The sequence below is a fragment of the Abramis brama genome, assembly GCF_963993115.1.
Source record: "Abramis brama genome assembly, chromosome: 7".
In the NCBI taxonomy this organism is placed as follows: domain Eukaryota; kingdom Metazoa; phylum Chordata; class Actinopteri; order Cypriniformes; family Leuciscidae; genus Abramis; species Abramis brama.
Genome location: NC_139969.1, coordinates 23756043 through 23778400, shown reverse-complemented (window position 1 = coordinate 23778400; position 22358 = coordinate 23756043). Strand labels below are relative to the sequence as shown.

General features: G+C 37.2%; 1 protein-coding gene across 1 annotated transcript in view; it reads right to left on the bottom strand.

The window, feature by feature from the left end:
* Positions 1-22358, bottom strand: part of pkn2a (protein kinase N2a) — a 25640-nt gene extending 3282 nt beyond the window's left edge. Inside the window, exons 1-17 of the mRNA XM_084119447.1 lie at positions 21928-22358; positions 16843-17134; positions 7977-8131; positions 6860-6989; positions 6625-6770; positions 5096-5324; positions 4321-4503; positions 4094-4203; positions 3869-4012; positions 3562-3637; positions 2124-2283; positions 1910-2027; positions 1518-1654; positions 1351-1441; positions 572-663; positions 298-474; positions 147-209 (exon numbers count right to left, since the gene is read on the bottom strand). Of these exons, the coding sequence (XP_083975573.1) occupies positions 147-209; positions 298-474; positions 572-663; positions 1351-1441; positions 1518-1654; positions 1910-2027; positions 2124-2283; positions 3562-3637; positions 3869-4012; positions 4094-4203; positions 4321-4503; positions 5096-5324; positions 6625-6770; positions 6860-6989; positions 7977-8131; positions 16843-17134; positions 21928-21948 (2324 nt within the window). The 5' untranslated portion in view covers positions 21949-22358. The remainder of the gene's footprint in view (positions 1-146; positions 210-297; positions 475-571; positions 664-1350; positions 1442-1517; positions 1655-1909; positions 2028-2123; positions 2284-3561; positions 3638-3868; positions 4013-4093; positions 4204-4320; positions 4504-5095; positions 5325-6624; positions 6771-6859; positions 6990-7976; positions 8132-16842; positions 17135-21927) is intronic.

Below are 22358 nucleotides of genomic sequence, written 5' to 3'. Positions count from 1 at the left end.
GATCGCTTTGGCAAGCTGTTTCAAACTACAGAAACAAACTCCAAAAATAAACTTCGTTTTGACCTGATTTTGTTTGAAATGACGTCACACCAGTTTTGAAGTATATCGGGCCAAAAGTACAGAGCACCACCAATTTTTCCACATACCTGTATACAATCCTGTGCTCATGTAAAAACTGCAACCCCAGGACGACACAAGCTGCATAAAACCTGCAACAATCAAGAACAACAGAAGATGTAGTGCTGATAAAGGCTTGATTACAACCATCTTAAAAAGCACGACTTTTGTGTCACTCACGTGGCCCGTGGCTCTGAAAACACATCGGCGTGAATGTGCATCATGAGGTCTCCTCCTGCCGCATACTCCATCACAAAACACACATGCTCCTTGGTCTGGAAACACGCAAAAAGATTGACCAGGAACGGGTGCCGCACGCTGTTCACAGTCTCGAATATCCTCTTCTCACACATCAAACTGGGAAAATAGGAAACAAGACAGGATCAAATAAGCTAGTAGCTGATATATGTTGCTCACAAATGATCATATATAAAACTTTGAAAAAAAGTTTTACCTTTCAACCTCATCACGGGCAACAATATCTCCTTTCTTAAGGGCCTTGATGGCAAACATTTCACCTGTAATACTGTATTCTGCTAGTAACACCTAAGGGAAAAGGTAAAGTGATACAGACGTAAGATGTTTTCATTTTCTGTGAATTGTGTTTGCCTTTCACTACCACTATTTTGGGTATTTGTCAGGGCACCAAAATGTGTTGCTAAGGTGATTCTGAGTGACTATGACCTATCACAGAAAATAAATCCTGGAAAGCCTGATCACTTAATAATAAAAAGGTTAATAGCAAAAAAGAAGGGATGTACGAATATTAAAATTCAGCCAGATGCTGACAAGCTGACAATTTTTTTCATGTTATGGACAATAACTGATAAATGGTCCATATTAAATAAATAAATAAATATTGTTAATTTAACAGTGTTATTAATTTATTCGTTCTTTTTTAAGATTAACGAAGTCATCTCTTAAAACCCATTTCTTTTCCTTGGCTTTCAATTCACTGTGAGCTTCTGTCATAAATGTGTGGTTTGCCCTGTGTTTCTTCATTTTTTGTGTTGTTCAGCACTTTGGTCAGCTGTGCTTGCTGTTTTTAAATGTGCTATATAAATAAAACAAAATTGAAACTTGAAGTGAGCGTGAGATGACGACAAAGACATTCTAAAAACAGAGGAAAAGAGCATGCACAAAAAATGCCAAAGTATAGTAAATATCCAATAGTACTATTGCCTTAATCACCACTAAATAATAAAACAACTTTAAGCATGAACACCCTCGTACCTTTCCAAAATGTCCCCGTCCTAACACTGCAACACATTTAAAGTCTTTAAGACTGAAATGAAACTGTTCTTCCTCCTCTTCTTCTTCTTCCCTAAAACAACAAAAGACCTTCAGTCAAGTGTATATTTGTTAGTACAAGAAAAACATATGAATTATAAAAAGTTCACCTTATTTCTGTGTTCTTTTGAAAAGTTATGAGCTGTAATGCTGACGGTTGAGTCTCACGTTCCACGACTTCCTCAAGGTCAGACTGAACAATGATGCTATTCCTGTCAATTCGGTAGTCAAATGCGGTCAAAGTGTCCTGTTAAAGAAAAAAGACATTCTGTTTATACAAGATGAGACTGGATCTTTATGTTAATAAAAGTAACGATGAAGGGATTTCCTATTCCTTTCAAATGCAAGGGGGCAGATGAGAGACTGAACATGAATTATATGTCTGCTTCAGATCTTTATCCTCAGAGGCTTTTAACTGTGCTTTCAAGGAAACAGATGGCATCAATTCAGATGCCTGGGCGGCTTATCTCTGCAACAACCACATGATAGCGTGTGATGTTACCTGTTCTCGCTCTTTGTTGGGGATCTGGTCCTCAGGCAGGACTTCTCTTATACTAACAGGAGAGTAAGGCTTTGGTGTAGCGTCTTTGTCAAAGTCCAGTTTTGCCACTATTGGGTCACTAGAGAGGCCAGACAAATGCAAACAGACACATAAAAGCACCACCTAGACAAAAGTGACTTGTTTACCAGCGTTAGTGTGAATTGTATGTTCATACCTCCTCAGAGCAGGGGTTCCTGGGAGACTGCTATGTCCGGTCTCAGCAGCCAGCTCGGCCACTTGAGGACTAAATGAGTTATTGGGAGAGGGAATGGCCCTCTTCACCAGCCGGCCCCATGTACCGATGCTCATCTGAGGGGCCCGCAGAAACGTTCTCCCTACAGACATGGGAGACGAAAAGAAATACTTTCATCAGACCCCTATAAACCCCTTTACTTAGAGATCATGGTTATATAAACAAGAAGCTACAATGACAATAACATAACTTGCACCAAATGGTGTAAAGGTGCAGGAGCAGATTTGGGACTGAAGCCCTGGTCTGTTGACAGGTGGGAATAAAACACTGTTTTGCTTTATTACAAGCAGTGTAAAAAGGCACTGCATTTATAATTGGCCCATTATGAGTTATTTAGGTTGAAATAACCTTTTTTTGGGGGCGATTTTTGATTTACCCCATCAATTCATGAGGATTTCAGTAAGTGGTGTCCAGTTGTCATCTTGTAGGTTATTTAGCATTTTGAATCAAATTATGTGTAAAACATTTGAACTTTTTACAGTTCAATCAAATAAGACTTATTATTTTTGTTTCATCCCTCACACTGAAAATGAAATGTTGAGTCTTGAGTGTATTGCATTGTGGGATACACTACAATAATTGTTGAATATTACTCTTTTTGGCAAATGTAGTAGGCCATCTGGGTATTTATTCTATACATACAAGCAGGTGTTCAAATAGAAATTTTAAATATGCACTACCAAAAAAAGGCCACAATTCTACAAGTCTGGCAAAAAGTCCTGCAAAGCTATTTTACCAATCGTTTTTGGTGCAAGAAACCCTAAATGACAACCAAAACGTTTTTTTCCCGAGGCTAGCAGATTTAATTGTTTTCAATGGGAGCGCCAGCAACGTGACAAGCCTGAGCGTTTATTTCACGCTGAGTACTCGCCATTTTTTTACTGGTCATCGAGAGTTGAAGAATGTTCTACTTTGGGTAAAACGCAGCACTCATCCCTGTCACTTTTTACTCAGCTGTCCAATCACAGAGCAGGAGGGGCGGGACAAATAAAACACAACCAACCGCCACATCCTGCTTGTACAACAGCAACAGGTGACAACAAGCATAATAAAAAGCATACAAATTTAAAACAACAGCCAGAGAAAATACTTTACATTGTATCGAAATTTCTATATAGAAACAATACAGAAACAAACTATCTGTGAAACGAGATCATAGTAACACTTCCGCAGATATTACGTATCATAGCAAGCAAAGCGTCTCAACTGGAAAAATAAAAAGTGCCCACAGCTGGGCGTTTCAGCAGAGCGCCTGACGTTTTCAGTTGGCTTAAAAACGCTTTGGTGGACACAAGGCCTAAAGGGTCTGATGAATTGACAATTACAAAAAAAAAAGTCTATGTAGTGGAGATGCGCTCACCTTGTTGCTTTGAAAAGATCTTCTTTTGCCTTTGGAGTTTGGTTCTTCGCTCAATGACCGGATTAAAAAAGGTAACCTGTAACAAAAACGGCTTTTAGACCAAGCTCTGAAAATTAATCAAATTCCACTTCAGATCTACTAGGCTCAGTTTCATTAAAGAAGCAAAGGTGGGAAAACCTGCTCGGGGGTTTCAGGGGCCACTGAGCGTGAGGAATTCCTCTGACTTTCTCACAGAGCTCCAGGCTGCTAATCAGAGGGCTCTTTGTGAGAAAGTATTGATCGCTGAGAGACAATATTGTAAAGGTACCTCTGCAAACAGAGTCCCTTGTGGCTCAAGGTAAAGGCACATTCCATGCCGCTGGTTGTCCAGGAAGTCCTCCAGTCGCAGGAATTTCACTGCACAAAGAGACCGCCAATCTCTCCAATACACCGAGATCTCCAGCTCACGAGACTACGGTACACAAACATTTGTCAAAGCATATAGAAACAAGATGCAGGAGTGTTTTGAATGAACATGTACTGTGAGTTTTACCCGGTCTAGCTCTAACGTAAACTTCTGGTCCCACGACTGATTACTGACAGGTTTCCAACTGGTCTGACCAACTACAGTGTTGTCAAGCTTCAGAACAGCACTAATCTCATCTGGAGTCAAACAGAAACACATACACATATTAAGCTCCTCAACTGGCACAGTTGTATAAACTCAAATAAAAGGCTTGTGAAAAGCCACTTGAAATAAAGCACTAAGAACTACTCAACTGGACAAGTCATCATTTTTGGAGAGATTTCGAACGCTGGTTCCCCTGCGGTTCCCACGGCTCATGAAAGAGGAGCGCGTTTCACTGGGGCTCCAACCGGGCAGCGGCACCGATGTGGCTTTTGACCGTCCAGGAACACTGTCTAACAGGTCCTGACATCCCATGAGTCGAACCTCTAACTTGCCTGTTTTAGTCAATAACAGTCACCATTAAAAAAACACTGCTGTTCAAGAGTTTCTGGTTAGTATGATTTTTAAAAATGTTTTTGAAAGAAGTCTCTTCTGCTCACCAAGGCTGTATTTGTTTGATCAAAAATTACAGTAAAAAATGTAATATTGTGAAATATTATTTTGTTTTAAAATAATTGTTTTCTATTTTAATATTTTTAAATGGTAAAGCTGAATTTTCAGCTTCATTACTCCAGTCTTCAGTGTCACATGATCCTTCAGAAATCATTCTAATATGCTGATTTGCTGCTCAAGAAACATTTATTATTATTATCAATGCTGAAAACAGGTGTACACCTAAATCTTTTTAAGGAAACTGAAACTTTTTTTTCAGGATTATTTGATTAATAGAAAGTTGCAAAGAACAGCATTTATTTGAAATAGAAATCTTGTATAAGATCATAAATGTCTTTACTGTCACTTTTGATCAATTTATGCATCCTTGATGAATACAAATATGCATTACTTTTTTTAAAAAAAGTACTGACCCCGGTTAACAGCTTCATTTAACATATTAAGCTAAATCTGAAGGTAATACGTGTTAGTCACCTGTGAGTGCAGCTGGTTTGGAGCTGTTCTGGTTCTTGACAGTGCTGTTGTGGTTCTGTGTGGATATGAAGCTCTGGCGGGGACTGAGGGCCGGAGAGGACATGAGCGATAACTCCTCCATGATCAGACTGCTCTTGGGATGGTTCTTCGGAAGCTCATTGAGTCTCTGCTCCAGGGAATACTTCAACAAATCCAGCTTCTGATTGGACTCATTGAATCTGGCCTGGGCCTGGATTTCACAGAATTGCAGCAGAGGACTTAATGACAGTTACATGGATGCACAGGTGAACCTTACTTTGTATATGGTAAGCTGAAAACAATGGCAGTAAAAGAATAGTTCACCAACAATGTTGTTTCAAACCCGTTTAATATTTTTGACATGGAACATAAAAGGAGAATTTTCATGCATATAATTCTGGTCCATCTGGTTGTGAAGTCTGACTTAACGCATCAACATTTCCGGGTCCAAACGCTCTATCAGATCCCAAAAGCAAACAACAAATGGAGCTAAAATATCTCACGGTGTGCAGTAGTACTATCAAAAAAGTCAAACTTTTATCTTCATACCGAAATCTCAGATGGCCATGAAACAAGAGACAGTAGTGTACATCGTGAGTTTTTAAAGCTTATCTTAAAGGGATAGTTCACCCATTAAAACTTTGTCATGATTTACTCACCCTCATGTTGTTCCAAACCTGTATGAATGTCTTTCTTCTTCTGAACACAAAAGAAGATTGTTTGAAAGAATAGAAGATTGAAAAGAAGATTGAAGAATGTTTGTAACCAGAGAGTTGACGTTAGCCATTGACTTCCATAGTATTTTTTTCCTACTATAGAAGTCAATGGCTAACGTCAACTATCTGGGTTGGCACAGGCTTTTGGATACAGGTTTGAAACAACTTGAGGGTGAGTAAATGATGACAGAATTTTCATTTTGGGTGAACTATCCCTTTAAATGTGTGCTATAAATAATTAAACCGTGCTCATATACAGCTGTGGAGATAGTATTCTCACTTGGAATGGAGTAGAGGCTTGAACCTGGAAACAGTATTTGTTGTGCCACAACTTAACAAGGAGATAGTGACCATGTCTGTCAAGAATGTCTGTCAAATTGTATTATCTGATTTTTATTTCACACTAACATGCAAGCAAACAAATTAAATTAAATTATTTTCTTTAATTTAATTTGTAATCTTGCTTGTCTGGAATAAAATATTTTATAAAAATTATTATTATTTTACACAATTAAGCAACCTTACAAATTATTTATTTTATTTCACACAAGAAAGCTTACAAATTAAATTGTAACCTTGCTTAATTGTGTCAAATAATAATAATAAAAAAAATTCAATTCAATTCAATTCAATTCTATTCTATTCTATTCTATTCGAATAGTCAAGCTCGTACACTGCTGGTGGTCTCTCTGACCACCTTGTTTTCCAAGACTGCAAGGGTCAGAAGGTGAAAACTATAAACATGTTAAAACTTAAAAATAGTGCTAAAAGTGATGACAATACAGTTGAAGATACCTCTGAGTGCGCCCTCTTCTCAGCCAGTTTGCCAGAGCCCAACAGCTTCATGACATTCTTGGCCCCCTCGGCCACAGCGTACTCTATCCGTGTGTGATGGCAGAGCTCCTCCACCCGCAGGTCCAGCGGACTGATGATGGGTTTGGCTGCACCACAACGCCACAAATATTTTTATTACTTTGTGTTTTGTTGAACTGTGACTGCTAATGCTGGAGGAACTACGTTTGAGTCTTACCAATGACATCATTGTTGTCGAAGCTGAGCTCGCTGGTTTGACTGGCTTTGAGGATCTGCATTCGGATGAACTCGATCTTTGTTTTGCTGTCTTGAAGCATCTGCTGTGCTGTTGCAAGCAGTTTCCTGTCCTGTGAAGTCAACAACATAGTCATAGAACAGAAGTCATGCAAATACAGATACAGATTTTATGTGATGAAATGTTGTTTTACAGGAAATTCTCTTCCTCGTGTTTTTTATTTTCACTTCACTTTATTAGACACTCTCGTGCAGGCTGGTCAAAGGCTAAACATATTCCAGGGACTGCGTCCCGTCTGACAGACTGTGAGAAGGAAAGGCTTCCATTTACAAGTCATTTCCTGGTTGACATCAGCCCTTGTTTAATTTCCCATAGGGCTGCACTGTGCTTCAGGCCTGTTAACACTCCACATCCTGACGGTGTGTGTGTGTGTGTGTGTGTGTGTGTGTGTAGTCAGAGGGGATAAGCTCACCGTCAGCACCACTCCTGTGGCCAAACCTCTCAGGAAAGCTGCACTCTAACATGACATTAAAAGAGAAGCAGGAGTTCTGGGGTCCATGTTTCTAACAAAGTGAATTTAGATGTATTTTATGTGTTGGCCTTTTTTCCTTGCTCATACACTACCATTCAAAAGTTTGGAGTCGGTAAGATTTTTTTATTTGACAGAAATTAATATTTTTTTCAGCATCAAAAGTGACAGTAAAGACATTTGTATTGTTCCAAAAGATTTCTATATCAAATAAATGCTGTTCTTTTGAACTTTCTATTCATCAAAGAATCCTGGAAAAAAAAATCTAGGACCGTTTCCACAGAAATATTAAGCAACTGTTTTTAACATTGATAGTAATAAGGAAAGTCTCTTCAGCAGCAAATCGGCATATTAGAATGATTTCTGAAGGATCGTGAGACACTGAAGACTGGAGTACAGCATCACAGGAATAAACGTTTGACTGGTTGTGTGTGTAGGTTGAGGGCCAAAAGGGGACTATAGTGTTCTCTCCTGTGCTTTGTAAACAACAGAGTCCCGGATTCTACATCACTGGAAAAAGAGAAGCCTCAAGCAAAAAAGGTCATTAAATAAAACCAAATGGTACATTACCTTTGAGGAGCCATTTGAATACATCTGGATCATGTTCTCGGCCCCCTGCTTCACCTTCAACTCAATGTCGTTCTGTTTTTTCAGGGCCGCTAGTCTGCTGCTGCTAGTGCATGTTCGTGCTTCACTTTTGGGGCTGTCCAGTGTAAGAGGGCAGTCTGGGAAACAAATGAAAAGTTAGTAGGATCTGAAGAGAATCCAAGGAGAATCCTTCCTGGAGCAACCAAGAGTTAAACAGATCCCAAAAATGAAAATTCTGTAATCATTTACTCACACTTCGTCGTTTGTGACCTGCATGACAGAAGATATTTTGAGAATTTTTTTTTTTTTTTTTTAATACAATGGAAGTCAGTGGACAACAATGTTGTTTGGTTGCCAACGTTCTTCTTTTGTGTTCCACTAAAGACAGAATGACATTAGGGTGACTAAATGATGACAGTTTTCATTTGGGTGGATTATCTATTTAAGTGTCTTGCTCAAGGGCACAATGGTGATGATGGATATCCCCTGTGGGAGGCTTAAACCCATTTTGTTTAGTAGACCATATCTTCAACTACTTCTCCACACAACCACCACCATAAAGGACCAATTGAATAATGATCATTTCTTTGGGTCAGGAGTCAGAAGCTGAGTAATATGAGAGCAACAGAAATTAAGTTTCTGTAGTTTTCTGCAGCGAGTTCCAGATTTTTGGCTCAGCCACAAATAACAGGAAGGATGTTGCAGCAAAAGTACCTGATTTTCTGTTTGACCTTTGAGAACCTTTAAGAGTCACATTTAAAAGCTGCACTAATCCAAGTATGAATATTTATTTTATGCTTTGAATTAATTTGTCATTATTGGTGCAGCAAAGTTTAAAAAGCGGTCCATGTGGTGAAGCACTCTTATGAGTGTGACTGCTTAAGTCTTTGCAGTTTTCCAGGAATGTTTTTGTGTGGCTGTGATGAGGGACTGCGAAAACTGAAATTATTTCAGTGAAGCACAGCACTACTTTACATGTCCAGACTAGAGAAAAAAACTCCCCCACCTCTATAGGCAAATGAAACCAGTTAGACTTCTGCAAATAACAAACAAAAACATCAGCTCTCACTAAGGCACTTTATGTGACTGCAGAGCTGGGTAATATACAAAATATGGTAGCAGGCAACACACACACACACACACAAATATATTTTTGATAGCATCAACTGATGCTATAGACTTCAACAGAAATAATGGCAAAACAGTTTTTATTTACATGAAGCACTTTTCTCTTCCTCCACTTTTCTGTTAAATCAACAAGGTTAAGGTTCTATGTATTAAAAGGCAAAATAAATAATAAAAAGAATAAAATGTTAAATAAAATAAAAAGATCTTCCTTCCATTCATTTAGCAAAGCCTTTTTTTTTTTACTCTGTTTTTACTCCATTGTTTTGGCAACAATGGAGTCATCAGATTGAAGAAAAAAAGTTTGGGATCATTAAGATTTTTATATATCCAATATACGAAAACGAAGGAGAAAAAAACAGCTTCACAATATAAAAAAACTAGACTAAAAGTCTTCATTCAAACCATGTGGTTGTAAAGTATCAAGACTAAAAATCCATTTGCTTTCAGTTTGTAATTATTTCTGTTCCATATTCGAGTTACGATGCATCAGAAATACAATATCTATTCCACAAAAAAACAATTCATTAACTGTATGATTTACACCTGTGAAATGTCGAGCAACTGGTTCTATTTATATCACTTCTGTGTTCATTAATATGGAATCCCAGCTGACGATTGGTCTTACCCACATATTGAAGGCCACAAGGGCAAGAAAGTAATTATATATCACATTTGTTGAACAACAAAAAATAAAATGTCTGATTTCAAATTCCTGTTTTTTAGAATAGCTAAAATTACTTTATGTCACGACAAGCCAAACAATGTTTGCATGGACCTTTGATTGTTTTGAATGCATTTCAACAGAAGTGGTGTTGGTATGTACCAAGTAATCCCATAAATGTCTTCCCCTAGAATACACAAACAGAGGTCCATCATTGACCTTATTCACAGCAGCGCCATCTTTGATTTTTAATGGTAATGAAAGCAAGGCTGTGAGGGACAGACATACATCTCTTCAGTGGGTTGTACTGTTATTTAATGTGTTTTTTTATTGTTCTGCTTACGAAACACTGCAAAAAATACCTTTCCGAGAAATTTCAGTAGACAAAAACCCCAGACAATATTATGAGCTGTGGAAAATGACAAAAGATCTAGGAGCTTTATACAGCTTTTTACAGAGGATGCCATTGAAAGCACGGTAAGTATATTCCTCACAGCCTCGCTTTCATACCTGTCATGGTGCTGCTCTGATTAAGATCTATTAAACAATTTATTACATTTCTCGCTTGTGTTTAAAATATGACTGTTTTTTAAAGATGTTTTTGACATATACAGTGGGGAGAACAAGTATTAGATACACTGACGATTTTGCAGGTTTTCCCACTTACAAAGCATGTAGAAGTCTGTCATTTTTATCATAGGTACACTTAAACTGTGAGTGACGGAATCTAAAACAAAAATCCAGAAAATCACATTGTATGATTTTTAAGTAATTAATTTGCATTTTATTGCATGACATAAGTATTTGATCACCTACCAAACAGTAAGAATTCCGACTCTCTGTTAGTTTTTCTTTAAGAAGCCCTCCTGTTCTCCACTCATTACCTGTATTAACTGCACCTGTTTGAACTCGTTACCTGTATAAAAGACACCTGTCCAAACACTCAATCAAACAGACTCCAACCTCTCCACAATGGCCAAGACCAGAGAGCTGTGTAAGGACATCAGGGATAAAATTGTAGACCTGCACAAGGCTGGGATGGGCTACAGGACAATAGGAAAGCAGCTTGGTGAGAAGGCAACAACTGTTGGCGCAATTATTAGAAATGAAACATCATTCTTTGGGGATGCTTTTCTGCAAAGGGGACAGGGCGACTGCACCGTATTGAGGGGAGGATGGATGGGGCCATGTATCGTGAGATCTTGGCCAACAACCTCCTTCCCTCAGTTAGAGCATTGAAGATGGGTCGTGGCTGGGTCTTCCAGCATGACAATGACCCGAAGCACACAGCCAGGGCAACTAAGGAGTGGCTCCGTAAGAAGCATCTCAAGGTCCTGGCGTGGCCTAGCCAGTCTCCAGACCTGAACCCAATAGAAAATCTTTGGAGGGAGCTGAAAGTCCGTATTGCCCAGTGACAGCCCTGAAACCTGAAGGATCTGGAGAAGGTCTGTATGGAAGAGTGGGCCAAAATCCCTGCTGCAGTGTGCGCAAACCTGGTCAAGAACTACAGGAAACGTTTGACCTCTGTAATTGCAAACAAAGGTTTTTGTACCAAATATTAAGTTCTGCTTTTCTGATGTATCAAATACTTATGTCATGCAATAAAATGCAAATTAATTACTTAAATCATACAATGTGATTTTCTGGATTTTTGTTTTAGATTCCGTCACTCACAGTTGAAGAGTACCTATGATAAAAATTACAGACTTCTACATGCTTTGTAAGTGTGAAAACCTGCAAAATCGTCAGTGTATCAAATACTTGTTCTCCCCACTGTATATGTGGTACAACATAACATCAACAAATTTTTCTTTATTTTGGAATATTTAATTGAGACGTCATCTAAAATATTAACTTTCTCCAAAGACGACTCCAATCACTGATTCTTATATCCACGTGCTAAAAATGTATCATTACATTTTCTTGACTCAATATCTAAGTCTGTTCTATTTGATCAAATATGTTTTATTCTTAGGAACTGACTATAGGGTAGACCCTGTTTTAGTAGTCACTACTTGCAATGGGCTGTTTCTATCCGTCGGTTTTCTATGTACCGTTGTTGATAAGATATGCTCAACTTTAAAAACTTTAACGTCCAAACATGGGAGCTCACCATCGTTATTTTCCATATTAAATTTAATTAAACCACGAAAACAATTCATATATACATGGAAAGACTGTAGTTCCTTCCTTGAGCCTTTAAAAAGTTTGATAAGAAATGTTTCTTGTATGCTTCATATTAGAATTTCTGAAGGATCATGTGACAATGAAAACTGGAGTAATGAAGCTGAAAATTCAGCTTTTTCATCAAAATTTGGCCTCAAAATGTGCCTCTATAAACAGTCAACCTCAAACAATACGAACCATAAATGAAATTTAAACCATTTAATCTGTAGTTAAAGGATATGATAACATCACAACAATCCCAAAATATAACATATCTCCAAAAATGAGTTGATCTAAATAAAACTGCTACATAGGCAACACATACAAATTATGAAGGTTGTTGAGGTTCAGAGAGGAAGCGAGAAGGTTGTCTGTGCTTAATAAATCTTCACAGAGCACCTTTGTGTGGGAAGCACGTTAATGATGAACAATTGTCTTTTGTTGAGCACCTGGAGAATCCTTACACAAGGTATAAATACAGATGCCTCTGTTGTGGTTATTATAAATAGAGTCCGCAGGGTAAGAGAATAACGCACACACACAGCAGATATTACTAACCTACTACAAGGAGACTTAAGAGGTGCTTAAAAGCAGATTAAAGGCCTTTAACACACTGGACTAGCAATTTATTTCCTACAGGTCAAAAGACGTTTTTACAAGATGTCTCAAGCTTATAAAGGCTGCATTTATTTGATAAAAAATTATTTGATAAAAACTGTAATATTAAGACATATTATTACAATTTAAATAACTGTTGTCTATTTTATTATACTGTAAAATGTAATTTATTCCTGTGATAAAGCTGAATTTTCAGCATCATTAGTCTTCAGTGTCACATGATCCTTCAGAAATCATTCTAATATGTTGATTTGCTGCTCAAGAAGCATTTCTTTTTATAATCAATGTTGAAAACAGTTGTGCTGCTTAATATTTTTTCTGGAAATCGTGATACACTACCATTCAAAACTTTAAGACCAGTACAATTTAAAAAAAAATAAAATATATATATATATATATATATATATATATATATATATATATATATATAGTACCAACAATAATTGATAACAATTGAGCAGTAAATCAGCATATTAGAATGATTTCTGAAGGATCATGTGACACTGAAGACTGGAGTAATGATGCTGAAAATTCAGCTTTGCATCACAGGAATAAATTATATTTTAAAATATATTCAAATAGAAATGAGTTATTTTAAATTGTAATAATATTTTCACAATATTAGTGTTTTACTGTATTTTTGATCAAATAAATGCAGCCTTGGTGAGAAAACCATTTAAATCTTAATTATTAATTCATTTAAATCTTAATTATTGCAAACTTTGGACTGGTAGTGTACATGCTATACGGAAAGTCCACTGTCTGGGCTCCAGTCCTTACAAGTGCTGAGCAACAGAGAGCACGATTACATCATCAGTGAGGCACTGGCACGCAGTTCTTGTAGCAGCGTCTGGAAGCAGATCTGCTGACTTCTGCTCAGTGGACACAGACTGAGGAGGTCAACACAGAGGTGTGACACACGGCGACATTCCTCTTGCGCTGAGTCACCAAACAAAAGCCCCTTCACATCAGATAAGGTTTCCATGCCAAGCTAAATCTTGTCCCATATAAGGATGCGGTTAGTAGAGCAAGAAATTTGACCAAACTTCTGGCAGATATCTTCACCAAAATATATAAAGTTCAAAGAGGGTTGCTCTGTAATCATTCAGTTTAGATGAACTGTTACACCTGTTACACCTGTATTGTGTTAATGTGCTCACATATCTCAAATGAAAACCTATTTATTATCTTCAAAGCAATCAAAAAGTGCTTTGTGGACACTGTGGAGCAAGACATTTTTTCAAAAATAGCAACAATAAGGATGGCCGACTGGAAACCGCAAGACTGCACCATTTAATTTTTTTTTTCTGTATTTCTGATCAAATAAATGAAGCCTTTGAAATTTGTACAAATATTACCCGCACCAATATATTGTACAATATAAAGAAAAAAAACACTATTATAATTTAAAATGACTAAAACATACAATTAAAAAAAAAAACATTACTTAAGTTTTCAATTTGAATACATTTTTAAAATGTATTTATTCCTGTGATGTCAAATCTGAAATTTCAGCATCATTACTCCAGTCTTCAGTGCCACATGGTCCTTCAGAAATCATTCTAATATGTTGATTTGCTGCTCAGGAAACATTACTTATTATAATCAATGTTGAAAACAGGTGTGGTGCTTAATGTTTTTGTGAAAAACATGATGATGATGATACATTTACTTTTTCTGGAGCCTTGATGAATAGAAAGTTCAAAAGTATTTTGAACATTTATTTGAAATAGAAATCTTTTGTAACATTATAAATGTTTTTGATCAATTTAATGCATCCTTGCTGAATAAAAGTTTTTTTTTTTTACTGACCCCAAACTTTTGAACAGCAGTGTCCATGTGTATACACACACACACACACACACACACACACACACACACACACACACACACACACACACACACACACACACACACACACACACACACACACACACACACACACACACACACACACACACACACACACACACACACACACACAATATATATATAAGGTTGTATATAATGATTCAACCCCCATTCCAAATCAGGTTTATTGGCAAAATGTAGGGGTGTAACGATACCCTAATCTCACGATTCGATACATATCACGATACTAAACTCACGATACGATATTATTGCGATACTCCAAGACATATAATAAAAGGTAAAGAAAAAATGTACTGTTGATTAAATGCTAAATTTGATATAACATTGTGGGTGTAAATGAATAGGCTTGGACAATGGTGACACCAGAATTAATATATTCATGATTCTGAACCTGAAAGAATTATTTTAGACGAATATGCTTGCACTCTGTCACTGGCTAGATATATTTAAAATAATGTAGGCCACTTTTTACTGGTAACATAAGACTTATAACATAAGCATTATCAGGACCCACTAATATTCCCCCATTATTATACATTATATTCAACATAATATATTGTAGTTTAATGTAGTACTGACTCTGAAAACTTAAATTTGTTCTCACAGGGTAATTTTTATTTTGGGTGAACTATCCACGATACATATTGTCACTATCCACGATACATATTGTTGCATTTTTGTATTGCGATATATTGTGACACGATATATTGTTACACCCCTAGCAAAATGTATAGACTTTCAGCTGTTTGCAATGAACAAATCATACAAAAGTAATTGAAATAGATCAACGCAACTAATGTTTCCCCAAAGTCAACTGAAAATGCAACTTTTAATGACTTCTGCAGTCTCAAAATTATTCATCCCCCTGAATAGAATCCCTCACAACAGCACAAATCTGCAAAACAGGTGTTGTCTCAAGCACACCTGATGCAACTAATCAAGGGCTTCATTAGTTGCACCAGGTGTGCTTGAGCTAGAACACCTGAAATATCTGAACTGGCTAGGGCCTTGTCCACACTAACACGTTTTCGTTTGAAAACGCATCTTTTTCTCTACGTTTTGGCCTAACGTCCAAACTGAGAGCATTTTTATCAACGAAAACAAAGCTTTTTGAAAACGCTCTCCAAAGTGGATAAATTTGAAAACTACATTTTCGCGTTGTAATGTGGACTGTGAAAACGGAGGTATTTGAAAACAATGATGTAAGTTTAGTCATGTGACACATATTGAACCCATAGATATTCATGTTTATACCGGTCTTGTGCCTGTTATGTGCTATTCAATTTCACACAGTGGCTAAAATATGTTACTTTTCACACTCTTCATATCACTCTCCTGCAAAGATGACAGAAAATTCACTCGCATTTGCTGTCCTGCGGCAAAACATGAGAGCAGTTGCGTTTTAGACCAAACAAATAATGGTGAGTGAGTGAGACCTGGACGCATGAGTGAACGGTGAGATATTTTGCTAAATAAAATAATCCTGCCAGAAAAATTGCATGATAACTTGATGTCTTGTTGTGTCTGTATCATCTCAGTGAGCTTTTATGGGGGTTTACGCACGCGCTGTAAGGTGAATTTAGCGTTTTCCGGCGTTTCAGTGTGGATGAGAAACTTTTGGAAAACGCTAGTGTGGACGGAGAGCATTTTGAAACAAAAACTCAGTTTTCAAATCTATCCGGATTAATGTAGACGTAGCCTAGTTTTGTTGAGCGTCACATTTGACTGCATGTTAGTCAAAAGAATGGTCCAAAAAATTAAGAGAAGATATCATCGTCCTTCAGGAAATCCTAGGAGAAAACATCATGCCGTCAGTAAGGAAGCTGAAGCTTGGGCGTCAATGGACCTTCCAACAGGACAATGATCCCAAGCCTACCCTCAAATTCCACCAAGGCTTGGTTGCAGAAAAAAGTCTTGAAAGATTCTACAGTGGCATCAGTCACCTGACTTGAACCCCATAGAAAATCTCTGGTGGGATTTGAAGAAGGCGGTTGCGGCATGCAAACCCACGAATATAACTGAACTGGAGGCCATTGCTCATGAAGAATGGGCTAAGATACCTCAGAAACGCTGCCAGAAGCTGGTGTCTGGTTATACATCTTGTTTGCAGCAAGTCATAACAGCAAAAGGGTGTTCTACTAAGTACTAAAGATGCTTGCCATGAAGGGGTTGAATCATTCTGAGACTGCAGAAGTCATTAAAAGTTGCATTTTTAGTTGAATTTGGGGAAACCACTTGAAACATTTGTTGTGTTGAGCTATTTCAATTACTTTTGTTTGATTTGTACATTGCAAACAGCTGAAAGTCTGTACATTTTGCCAATAAATCTGATTTGCAAAGGGGGTTGAATCATATGGGGCGCTGCAGACAGTTGAAGCTTACTTATGACAGCTTTGCTCATACCTAAGAGAAGATCCTCTGGATCCTTTACCACAATATGAGCGTTGAGTTCCTGAAGCTCTTGATGCAGCTCCTCTAACTTCTTGTTGGATTTCTTGAGCATATTATCAACATATGCCAGTCTCTTTTTTTCTGTGGTGACCTTTCTGAGGTTCTCCACCCCCTCTTTGATCTTCAGCTCTTTGCGGATCTCCCTCTTGATCTGCTCCTTGATTTCATCTAGCTTCTGCTGCACCATGGTATCAGACAGGTCAAGGTTGTGCCCCAGGCCCAGCTGCTCCGAAACCATGTGAGCCTGTACAAAATAAAACTTTTATAGTCATCACAAATAAATACAAAGCTTTCACATAAAGGTCTTTTTTTCCCATTCAAAAAATAAAAGAATAAATAAAACATTCTTAGTCAACACATGAAGGAAATTCCCTCCTAAGGATTCATTTTTGCTCACAGTAACACGAGTCATTATATATTGCATTCAAATCTCCTAGTGCACCCTGCACACAAACCCCATAAGCATGAACGAAAACACACACAGGTACACAAACAAAGAAACACAGTATCACTGACATCAGCAGGGAGGATAACTGGTCTGAGTGGGTGAGCCAAATCCTGCTTAGCCCAGCTCTTCATGGGCTCATGACAACATGTAAGAGAACTGACACAGCTCCTCTAATCTTCCTCCAGGGGAAATTGTAGCCATAAATAAAGCTTCAAAACAAAGTACTGAAAACTTTCAGCAGAATGTGCTCATTCAGGTCTAAGGGAGGATGAAGGCGAAGTTCGTCAAATATGCACAGACAATTAGCAAAACATATCTGATTCTATATAGTCATATACGGCCGATATTAATGTCAATAACTAGCCTAATTTTCAGTTATGGCTGAAAATGTTAAAATTCAATACTATTTTGTCTATATATACACATATACATATATATATATATATATATATATATATATATATATATATATATATATATATATATATATATCTACATCTACACATACATACACATATATAACAATTTACATTAAACAATAATATATGAGTAGAGGTGGGCGATATATCGTTTTAGACGATAATATCCAAATTGTTGCCTGGACGATATGCAAAATTGGGATATCGAATATTTCATAATTTGACATGAAAAGGCCAAACATGAAAAGAGCTGAAAGAAGTTAAAGAGAAAACAAATAACGCACACTATAACCTTCTAAACAATTATAAGTAGCGATTTTTAATACTGTAGGGCAGTACTATTCCCGGAAGCAACCTCCGATGGTCCCGTGTCAACAAAAACGCACATTCATACCTTAAATTCGAAATAGTGCGCGCAGAAGCACATGCGAAAACCCGTTTTTAAAATGATATATTAATTATTTTTATTTTATCATGTCATTTTACAAAAGGACATTTTACAAACCTACGTTTTGCGCATGTGCTCCTGCACGCACTTTTTCAGTCACAACACAGCAATCAGAGGAGGACGCGCTGAAAACTGTAATGCTGTTCTCTTCCTTCATAACTCGTAGGCTACTGAGAAGGTTTGAGTTGCAGAGGAATTTTGTGACTGTTTCACCTGTTCAACCACATCAAAGTTTCGTAATTAGTAAGTGCGTGCTTTTTCTCTTTTTGTTCTTATGTGCTGAAGGGCCACTGTGCCTTGGTGAAACGGTGTTTGTACGTGAAGAGCTCTTTTCTAAAACGCCATAAACCTAAAAAGCTGCCTCAAAGAACCAGCAAAAGTAATGATTATGAATATGTAAAATATTGCAATATGACATTTTAATTGCTTATTAACTTCTGTGTCGGCTGCAAAGATGAAGTTGACGATAGGCTATTGACTCGTGATCTTCGCAGTAGGCTAGTGAACGCACCGGAGAAATGCACATTTATTAGGCTACATAGTTTTATTTTGTTTTGGATGGTTTTGTTTAGAACCAGCTTTCTGTAAATATATTTCACATTTTTTAGGCCTGTGAGGCGAGTAGGCTACGGTTCGGTTCATGATGATATAATCTCCAGTTCAAGCACCTTATGTTGTGATTGCTAGCCTATATTTACTTTTCTTATGTATTAAATCCAGGAAATTGGTTAATGAAAAATTTATTAAAATTAAGATACAATTAATACAAAACGAAATTCGTTTTAAAGAAAGGCTTTGTGCTTTCTGTTTTGAGGTCTCTGTGAAAGTTTGAAAGTCTTTTAGTGCCGCTTGGAGAACTGTCACGTGTTTTTTCCTCATAAATGCAAACAGGAAAAATAAAAGACAAAAGACTTTTTAAAAAAGACAAACCATCAATTTTTAAAAAAAAAAAAGGATTGATTTATAGCGTTTTGGGGAAAAAATGGATGGATTTATAGCGATTTGAAAAATAAAAAGTTTTAATTTGAATTTATCATCAACAATATTGTTGTTTGATTTAATAATCACTGTTGCAAGAGGTGCCTAGTTCCGTTTTTTTTTTTTTTTTGTAAGGGGAAAAAGTAGGGGCTACCTCAGATTCTGTTTAGTTAGCTCCTTTATTGTTTTTTTCTATAGCCTAGGCTACAATAATAGGTCAGATGCAGCAAGTCAAAAGACCAACTGGACCTTCTTTGCCAGTTTGCACACATTTCTTTGAAGGATGGCAAAAATATCGTCTGAATATCGATATCGAGATATTGGAAAACAATATCGAGATATTCATTTTTGTCAATATCTCCCACCCCTATATATGAGTGTTTTGAAAGATTAAAGGCAGGGTAGGTGATTTGTTCCACAACCATTTTTTTGTTATGCTGGTTGAAAGCATTAGCTAAGTTAAGTGGTCTAAATCAATCCACGTTGCCGATGATTAGATGCCGTTATGATGCTTCATTAAAAAATGCTTGCTGTTTTCTGCAATTTTATTAGTGTGTTCATTTTGTTATTGAGTGGAAAACGCGCACATATTTACATATTTAAACTTCGCTCTGTGGGGTGTCGTCGGATGTTCGCTTGCAGTATATCGCTGGTCATGTATTTCGAACTTTGTTTTACCCCTAAACGAAGAACGAAAAAGAACTTCGCCGTGAGTATATATGGGCCTTTTATCCTTTAAAGCTAACTCACTATTGCTAGCCTCTCCGAAAATTGCCTACCCTACCTTTAACTAAACGTCAAGCCTAAATAAAAGTAAATCTAAAAGTAAAACTGAGCATGCACATTTAAATATCCAATTTAACCAATACAGATCAAATAAAATCTCTCTAATATTAGCAGATAATCAATATGGTACAGATATATTATGCTTCGTTATTCTGAATTATGCTGATTAAGTTTTTCCTGTAAGTTATAAATAAAAGCAAAACTGGGCTGAATCTTCTGAAATTTTAGATTTGGTGACCCACTTGTTTATAGTCTTCATGCATGACTTTACTGTCTAAAAAAATAAATAAAACATAACTGGCACTATGCTTACACGTACAGCACTGACTCATGGGTCAACTGAAGGTCATGGAAAAGCAACTTTACTTTATATTTGTAAAGTTGTAACAGCAGTGATATTTTATAACTGTACTTTATTTTAGTTAGGAAAAAGCCAGTTGCACCTTATCTCTTCCTTGTACCGCCAGCTGTGCTACACTCAGGACAAGTCTCTCACACACACACACACACACACATACAAAATCAACATTAAAACAGCATAACAAAATAAAAAAGTCATTAATAAAGCGCTTTGCTTATTAAACTCAAACTGATGGGGTGAAAATCTCCCTTCATACACTAAAGAAAGTCTTAAAGAGCACTTTAACGAACTACAACCTCATCAGACATCTCATTCACCACATAAAAGCAAATTATGCAGCAGTGTCTCTTCCACTTTCCAGAATACTCTTGGACTTATCAGTTCTGGGAACAATGCTGAGAAAACATGTTTTGGTAACTACGTTGTCATTTCCAGTTTAAAATAGCTGAAAAACACACAATTCTTTTTGTAAATTGAATACACTGGCAAAATGACGTCTGCATGGTTTTGCATACCAGACAGCTGAATTTTCAAATGTTCAGATATCATGATTATATCTGTGAACAACAACATCAAAAGTGATAGGCTAATGGGTGGATTAAAAAAGTAACTATTGTAGAAAGGGTTAAAGTCCATATCTAGAAGTCTTACACAAAAAGGCACATTATAATTTGAGTTATAATGGATGACAGCTCATTGCAGTTATTGAAATGCCATCCATTGGCAAAAACATTATCTTGACATTTAAGACGCTTCAAAAGCAAATAAACAGTTTATTAAAAAAAAGAAGAAAGAAAGAATTGAATTGGAATAGTTAATGTATAAATTGTTTCGTTAGTTAATGTTACCTAACAAACCACTTAGGGTGTTAAAATATATGTGTACATTGTAAACACATTCAATCTTGATAGGCTAGTTTCAAAAAGTCAGAAACAAGACTGCAGTTCAGCACTAAGCAAAAAGACAAAAAGCAACAACCAAATAACTACAAAATGATTTGTAGAAAACATCTCAAAACAAGCATAAACCACGAGAACATAACTTAATACTTCCCAGTAAACGTTATACTACGCCTCAATTTCAGGAATGCTGTGGTGGTAATAATGGTGGAGGGCGGCAGTAGACTTAATAAAATAAGTTACTGTGTATTAGCTTTATTTAAATCTGTTTTAGGATTTGTCTTCATCCCATTTTGCAGTCTAACGTTAGTTAGGCAGCTCACTGAGTTAGGTTAAGACACAGCCAGTGGTTTCAATTCCAATCCATCAAAACTCCGTGTTTTCCAATAGGCAACGCCGCATAAAATCAGTCCAATTTTAAATGGAGACAATACTATGGCTGCACGGGAGAAAATACATGCTCTAAACTCCTGTCATAAGTGTTTTTCATGCCCCGTTCCCCGTTTTCCCGTGTCATGAGCTCTTCGGCGGAGGGAGAAGCTCGTCCCAAAGGAAGAAAAGAAGTGGTTTGAAAGTGCGCGAGAGAGCTGCGCTTACGGCGCATACTATGTTTGTGAAGCATAAAAGTCGCCGTGCACACTTTACATAATTCAAGATTCTTTTCATCAATATTGCACAAGATAACAAACTTTTCCTACCTGCATGGGATCGGCGGCCATCTTGGTTGTGAACTCTTTTGAATCAAACTCTGGGGAAGGGGAGGTGAGTCACTCCCAAAAAACAAGGCTGTTATGTTTCCGTCTCAAGCGAAAAGCTCTTTATTTTTTTCCGTACGATCATGGCCGGGAGACGGAGGGGGTCCCATGGTTGAGCTGAGAGTTTGTTGTAAATGTAGGGGTTTAAACCTAGAGCTCAGAGAGGAGATCCGCGCATTTGGGGTGAACGTAGAGTTCTGCTGCTGCTAAAATCGGAACAAGGCAAGGGGAGGCGGGTGGCAGAACGACCCAAGTGCAAAAGTTTCTGTTCCCGCACCCAGTTCAGCCACTGCTAGTCCACCCTCGATCATGTGATCAATAACAGCTTCATCACTAAACACAGAGGCTTCAACACAACAGTCTAGTTCTACAGG